Here is an 8,062-nt window from a genome sequence, read left to right as displayed (position 1 = left end):
CTGAGGTAGGACTCTGAAGGTGTATTGCTGGCTTTGCCAGCTGAAGGCCAACTGCTTCTGGTGGTCCTTCAGAACAGGCACGGAGAAAAAGGCTTTAGCCAGATCAATAGCTGCACACCAGGTACCAGGAGATGGATTAGTTCGGTCAAGCAATGTAACTACATCTGGAACAGCAGCTGCAATTGGAGTCACGACCTGGTCAAGTTTTCCATAATCCACTGTCATTCTACAAGATCTGTCTGTTTTTTGCACAGGCCAAACAGGCACTTTGAATGGGGATGTGGTGAGAATCACTACTCCTGCATCCTTTAAGTCCTTGATGGTGGCAGTAATCTCTGCAGTCCCTCCAAGAACGTGGTATTGCTTTTGGTTTACTATTTTCCTAGGTAGGGGCAGTTCTAATGGCTTCCGCTTGGCTTTTCCTACCATAATAGCCCTTACTCCACTTGTCAGGGATCCAATGTGGAGTTCTGACAGTTGCTGGGTATATCTATTCCAATTATGCATTCTGGAACTGGGAAAATCACTACAGCATGGGTTCGAGGACCCAGTGGACCTACTGTGTGATGGACATGAGCTAAGACTTAATAACCTGACCTCCATAGGACCCCACTCTGACCGGTGGGCCACAGTGACATTTTGAATCTCCTGGAATTAGTGTCAGTTCGGAGCCAGTATCCAGTAATCCCTGAAAAGTCTGATTATTTATTTTCCCCCAGGGAACAGACACTCTTGCAAAAGGGTGTAGATTCCTTTGGGGAAGGCTGGGAGAAAGATTAACAGTATAAATTTTTGGCAGTGTAATGGGGTCCTTCCTCAAGGGGACCCAGTCTCCCTTTCATTCAAGGGCTTATGGGTCTGTAAACTCATTCAAGTCTCAGAATTGATTGAGGGGCAGTGACTCTACTCTAGCAATTTGAGTTTGACTGCTGTTCACTTGACCTAGAATTCTTCCATTTGTACAGACCAAGTAAATATTTAGTAGATTTCTTATCTATTGTACTTAGGGACACTGTGACTAAGTAAGTAGTCAATACCATAAGTCCATACAAGTCAGACTATTCTGATTACTGCTTTGACTCTGCTGTCCATTACTGTAACCACGCCCACCTTGTCTTTGTCAACTGAGTGTCACCACTTGGCCCCTACCACCATGGGGTCCAATCAGCCCCATTGTAGTTAAGTGTCTTAATTCAATTAGGCCAGTTCCCACTGTCAAATATGACTTACATAAGATAGCAATCACAGAAGTCTTCAAGGATGCTGGGTCTCCCTTCACAATTTTTTTCCTCACTGTTGTAGTAAAAGGTCTGTCCTCTGGACACTCCATGTGTGGGTCCGTGGGTCTAACCTGATAAATCCACTCTAATATGCCAATTTCCCTGAGTCTTTGGATGCCTTCTTCTACAGTATGCCAAGGCAGGTCTGGTACTTCAACTTGATTTAGTGTAGGTCACCACATAATCTATGCTTCAGCGATCCAACCAAATAAACTATTAGATCCTTTCCTAACCTCTCGAGCTGAAACACTGAATGAAGAATCTGTGCTTAGCAGGCCCACATTGATAAAGTCAAACGGACCCATCTTTATGTTCCTTGCACCATTATCTCACACCCTTAATAGCCATTCCCACACATATTCCCCAGGCTTCTGTTTGTACATATTAAAAAGTCAAGCCGTTCTTATGGAGTGTACCATACCTCTTCCTGGGTCACCTTTTGGGGCTTGCTGGGACTTTAGTTATAGGTCTAGAAGCCAAAAGGGATGGTGGAGATGTGTTTTGAGAACATTCAGCATTGTCTTGTAAGGCATCTGCCTCAGGAGATGCCCCAGACAATGACTCAGACAATGGCTCTTCAGACATAGCTAGATTAATCTCCTCAGATGGGGGCACAAAACAAAAACCAAACCCGCTGCCGTCAAGCTGATTGTAACTCACAGCGACCCTATAACACAGAATAGAACTGCCTCATAGAGTTTCCAAGGAGCACCTGGTGGATTCTGGTTAGCAGCCGTAGCTCTTAACCATTACACCACCACGGTTCTCCAGATGTGGGCAGAGGGGGATAACAGTTTTACTGGGGAGGGTGACTTAGCAGACAGAGATGGTGTAATCTCTTCAGATGGAAGTGAGAGGTTTGGTTCTGCTGGCAGGAACGATTCCACAGAATTTAGGGGCTCAGTGTTCCCAGCTTCCTGATTACCTGCCCATATGTCCCCATGCCAAGTCTCAGGATCCCATTTCTTCCCAATCGATGCCCTCACTTTAACTTCAGATACCATCTGAGGTTGGGAATTCAGGTGGTGTTGTAATTCAGCCACTCTTATGATAAAACTCTGGGTTTGGGTTTTGGCAATATCAGCTCTGTTACTACAAGAAATAAGGCATTCTTTCAAGGCATGAGTGGAAGCTTTAAGGTCATTTACATGGTGCTTGAGCTCTGACTTTGAAGACCTGAGCTCATCTCTTTCTTTCACCACTTCTGTCTAGTTGAAGTAGGACTAACCAACCAGCTTCCTTATATTTCTCATGATGATAAAATTGTAGACAGGTATCAAACATGGAATTACCCAGAGCCTCGCCTCTCACCAATACTTGATCTATTGGTAGTGATATTTTTCATATTTCTATAGCTACTTCAAGCCATGGGTTAGCAGTGCCCTCTTCACTGCTGGAAGCAGAGCCATCAACATCTTTAAGACTAATCAGAATTGAAAACCAATTTAGAAAACTTATCCTTACAAGTTTGTTTCTCTAGAATCATTCTGAGTACCAAATGTCTTAGGCTGGGTTCTCTAGAGAAGCAAAACCAGGGAAGAATCTATAGAAAGAGAAAGTAAAAGTGAGAGAGAGATTAATATCAAGGAAATGGCTCACATGATTATAGAAGCTACAAAGTCCCAAGTCCACAGGTCAGGCTGGAGGCTTCTCCTGACTCACGTAGCTGCAGGGGCTGGTGAACTCAAGATGGTCAGGTCAGACAACAGGCCTCTGGCTCACAGGCTGCAGAGGCTGACAAACTGCAAGACTGGCAGATAAGCTGCTAGCTCAAGTCCCAGGAACCCGAGGTCAGATGCACAGGAGCCAGCTGCAGGATCCAGAGCTAGCAAAAGCTGTGAGCCTTGCCAGAAAGTCCACCTACACTGGATGCAGGCCACACTCCCAAGGAAACTCCCTTTCAACTGATTGGCTACTCACAGCAGATCTCCTCATGGAAGTGATTACATCATTATATGACTGCCAAACAACATCCTGTCAAACCACTGAGAATCATGGCCCGAGGAAGCTGACACACAATCTTAACAATCACACCTAGGGGGGACTGAGAGGCGAGGAGGGCTAGCCTGGCCCCTGGAGGGCAGCCCTGGAAGAGAGGAGGGCTAGCCTTCACCCTTCAGGAAACCCTGAGAAGAGAGGAAGGCTGGTCCCCCAGGGTGGCCCTGAGAGGGAGGAGGCTCTGGTCCCTGAGAGCACCCTGAGAGGAGAGGAAAGGAGGGCTGGTCTCCCAGGGCGGCCCTGAGAGGAGAGAAGGGGAGGCCCGGTTCCAGAGGGCAGGAGCGAGGAGCGTCCCGGGGGGCGGCCCGGGAGGCGGGGAGGCCTGGTCCCCGGGGGCGACCCTGAGAGGCGGGGAGGCCGGGTCCCAGGGAGCGGCCCTGAGAGGCGGGGAGGCCGTCCCCGGGGGCGGCCCGGGGCGGCCCGGGGGCGGAGAGCCTGGTCCCCGGGGGCGGCCCTGAGAGGCGGGGAGGCCCGGACGCGAGGGCGGCCCGGCACAGGGCCCGCCTCCCCGTGGACTGCAGGCGTCGGGCCGCCCACCCCGAGCGGCAGGGAGGTGTCACGCGGCCGGCGGGAACACCGAGTGCTCGGTTAGTCGTCCGTCGCTGGGGTCCCGGGCCGGGGGCGACCTCGGCGGTCCGGGCTGAGCTGCCGGCCGGTCCGGGCTGAGCTGCCGGCGGCGGAGGAGCCGGGCTGCCGGCGCCCGGGCCCAGGAGGGGTCGCCGCTCCGGCGGCCGGGTGCTCGGCGTTGCCGCTCGGAGACCGCGCCCTGCCGGCTGCCTTCCCGGAAGGGCTCGGGCTGGGGCGGAGGCGGCGGGGTGAGGAGCGCAGGCCCGGGCGTCCCGTCGTCGGCCCGTCGCCAGAGCCGGGGGCGGGAAGGGGTCCCGGGCGCCGAGGAGGGGCCGCCCGAGCCCGGCCCGGCCCGAGTGGAGGCCGCTGGGCCCCGGCTTGTCCCCGGAAGCGCGTGCTGAGCGCTCTCCATCGTCGCCCCAGGAGTGACCCCGGAGCAGAGGGCCACCCGAGTCGGGGCCTGGCCTGGGGGGACGCGGGACCCACGCCAGGCCCTGCCTGTTAACACCCCGGCTCCCCTTCCAGGGCTCAGGCTCCGTGAGACTCCCCGTGGTGCTCACCCGCTTTAGGATTTTTTAGTGTTTATGCCCTCTTCAGAGACACTGGCTTTTAAGTCACCCAGGGGGCCCCTAGACAAACTTTTCCTGGGCAGGGTTCATCGGCTGAACTGCCAGCTGCCTCGGGCTGCTCTCAGGGCTGTTTAGGGTTTCTGCTCTGTTCTCTCACTGGGTCTGGGACAGCAAGGCCTCGGATTACAGCGTGCGAAGCGGAAAACCTATTAAAGGGTACACAAACTTTGTCCTGGGAAGTTGGAAAGGTTACCCAAAGAAAACTTTGCTTTAGATATATACTATATACACATACATGTACAGGTACATATGCATATATGTGTGTTCAGATACATATATGTGTACACTCATCAGTTAATTAAAAAAAAAAAAAAAAACGATCATAGCTCCCTTCACATTTAAAGGACCGTAGTTTCAGGCATAATATGCTGGTACTTTTTTTGTTCTCTGTTTTCTCTCCCACCTCAAAATCCCACGTTGTGAAATTCACTAACCTGGGTAAATTATCAGAATTGATGAAATCTGTATGGCTATACTGTGGAAACTCCACTTTTGTGGTTGGCAGTACCGCAGTACTCTCTCTGTAAAGCAGACAACTCTCACTTTGGGTTAGGGAAGGGAGAAAAGGTGGAGAAAAGGCAAGAAGCTGAGAGATCAGCCTGCCAACCTAAAACTGGCCCCTTAGTACTCTAAGTTATATCTTCATGAATTTCACTTGTTCATTTAACAGAGTCACAAGTACCTGCTCCATCAGGTGCTCTGCTTGGTGGTGATGTATGTTGCCACTGTCCATGTCTTCCCAATCCAAAGCTGTCTTCTTTCTTCGTGACTGACAATCCTCTGACCTCTGACACTTGGCATTCTCGATGAAAGGAGTATTTGAATGTGTATGAAATGTATTGTCCATTTGTCACTGGGTTTTTTTTTATTTGTCACTGAAAATTAACTCACTGTTTCTTAAAATGTACTCTGTACTGTTAAGAGGTGTTAAGAAAACAGACAAAACCCAGTTGCTCTTGAGTCAATTCAGACTCATGGCAACCCCATGTGTGCAGAGTAGAGTAGAACCTTGCTCAGTGGGCTTTTCAATGGCTGTGATTTTTCAGAAGCAGATTGCCAGGCCTTTCTCTGGAGGTGCCCCTGGGTGGATTCTAACAGCCACCTTCTGCTTTAATAGTTGAGTGCTTAACTGTGCCATCCAGAGACTCCATACTATAGATCCCTAAATGAATTGTGGAAATGTTGGCTTCGATAAAATTCAACAGGTTTATTTGCTTGTTTGTATTTTTTTTACCAGCACTCTTAGAATTCAGTATCATAATGTTTGTGAATCTCTACTTGGAATATAGTGTCCAAACTTTCCCAAACTGATTTAACCTCAGAATCCTAATTTCAAGAAATCTGAGAAAAGTGCCCCACCAAAGATGTGTTTTAACTAATTTTTTTTTTAATTCGTTTTTGTTTTTAATCACTTATCCCACCTCTTCTATCAATAGAAGCGATGCCACCAAAAAGAAATGACAAATACAAGCTTCCTGACCCACTCCCAGAAGGCAAGGTTCTGGATGATACAGAAGGGAGACAATGGGTGCTGGGCAAGATGATTGGCTCTGGAGGATTTGGACTGATATATTTAGGTAAAGTATAACCGCAAGTTACCAAGTATTCTTACAATGGGACTGTAACTGTAATTACTTAATATTATTCCAAAAATGGAAACTTTGAAATAAATGGAATTCGTAAACATATTAAGGAACATAAAGAGAGTTAAAGTCCAGTAAAATGTCTAGGTCCAAGACTTGTGAGACCTCACTCTTTGTTCTCCATGGTTTTCTGAATGACTCTTAGAAGTCTTTTCAGAGCACCATTATAGAATCTGCCAGACAAAATGCTATGTTCTTTTTAGAGCTTGTTTTCCTAGAAGCATGGCTTGTTGCCGCTCAGAAACCACAAATGTATAAATACAAACACTTTCCGTTTGTGAATCTTAATCATTAATATTTAAGTCATACACAGGTCTAGGCTTTTCTTAACTGGGCTCCACTTAAGAATTAAGCCTTAATGCCTCAAGGCATCTATTGCAGAATGAATTAACTTCTCTCCTGTGAATCTAGACCGATGCCAGTTATGCGCCATCCTTGACATAACTGAGAAAACAGACACTGAGATTATGTTCTTTGTTCTTGGTACAGATGAGGAGCTCTGCTTGAGAACTGATTGAGATAGCTCAGTATACTTTTTATACCACAGGTTAACTGAATTTAGAAGGATCGTTCAGAGCTACCTTACATCTGTGGTGGAATGAGGAGGGGTTATCCATTACATGATGAGATTCAATGAATAAAATAAACGTTAATAATTAAAAAAAAAAATTCCCCTCAAGGACAAGTTCTCCTAAATGTATTGATTCATTACGTCTAGTTCTGTAGGATTGTAGAAGTTGATGAAATACCCACAATGGGATAATCTTGGGTTCCTCATACACACTTCCAAACAAACATGTTTCATGGATAACAGAGAATATTGTGCCTCTTCTGATAAAATTAAGACTGTAGCTTTAAATGAATGAAATTCAGTCAATAAACACTTACTAATCACGTCTGTGTCTAATCTAGTTGAAAAGACAAGAACACACAAAAATCATATGGGCTAAGTAAAGGGCAGTTTCCTCATTTAAAGGGTTAAAACTTGCTTGAAAAGTGCAGTGAACCTAAGTGCTAGATTGAGTGACATAGGCAGCAGTGCTTAAAAGAAATGCAACGCAAGCCACGTAGGTCATTTAGGATTTTCTAAGGTCCACGTTAAAAAAGAAATATGAAAAACAGGTGAAAATTATTTTAATAATAGAAACTATTTAGTTCGATATACCAAAATAGTATCACTTCAACATACTATCAAAAATAATGAAATACTTTACTTTTTTGTTCTACTTAGTTTTCCAAACTTAGGGTATATCTTAGCCACGTTCCTAGGGATCGGTAGCCACGTGTGGGTAGTGGCTACCATATTGGATAGAGCAGATAAAGACCAGGAGAAGACTTGGAGTCCATTGTAAGTAGAATTCCCGGTAGAATAAGTGTTGTTGGAGACTTTGAATTAGCGGATTCTGTTTTATAGCAAAGACTGAAAATCTCTAGCATACGGTCTTGACTCAAGGTCAGAGATACGGAGTTGAATAAATTATTGCCGATTTGGCCTTGGATGCTGTAGCTCACCACTTACAGGTTTAGTTTTCTAATGTTTACCTTATTTGAGTAACTTCAAAGGACTAGAGGAAAGGATTGATTGTGAGATCTCATCCCTGTCTCTTTTTGAAATGCAAATACTATACATATGAATATATCAATTTAAATGCATATTTAAATTTAAAATTATATGTGGGTGTGTTTGTGTGTAGCCCTGGCGTTGCAGTGGTTAAGAGTTCTGCCCCTAACCAAAAAGTCGGTAGTTTGAATCCAGTTGCTCCTCGGAAACCCTATGGGGCTGTTCCACTCTGTCGTTTAGGGCCACTAGGAGTTGGGACTGACTCAACGGCAAAGCGTTTGGCTCTTCAGGTTATGTATGCATGTGTGTATACACGTGTACACATACTAAATTTGTGTGGTTCCTGTTAATGAAAAGGAATATACATTCAGCCCTCTGTATCCA

General features: G+C 46.5%; 1 protein-coding gene across 1 annotated transcript in view; it reads left to right on the top strand.

Moving 5' to 3' along the window:
- The first annotated feature begins 3,691 nt into the window (after positions 1-3,691).
- Positions 3,692-8,062, top strand: part of VRK2 (VRK serine/threonine kinase 2) — a 95,211-nt gene continuing 90,840 nt past the window's right edge. The window contains exons 1-2 of the mRNA XM_049870650.1: positions 3,692-3,865; positions 5,911-6,051. Of these exons, the coding sequence (XP_049726607.1) occupies positions 5,916-6,051 (136 nt within the window). The 5' untranslated portion in view covers positions 3,692-3,865; positions 5,911-5,915. The remainder of the gene's footprint in view (positions 3,866-5,910; positions 6,052-8,062) is intronic.

Source organism: Elephas maximus, chromosome 26 (assembly GCF_024166365.1).
Source record: "Elephas maximus indicus isolate mEleMax1 chromosome 26, mEleMax1 primary haplotype, whole genome shotgun sequence".
Taxonomy (NCBI): domain Eukaryota; kingdom Metazoa; phylum Chordata; class Mammalia; order Proboscidea; family Elephantidae; genus Elephas; species Elephas maximus.
This window is presented reverse-complemented; position numbering and strand designations above follow the sequence as displayed.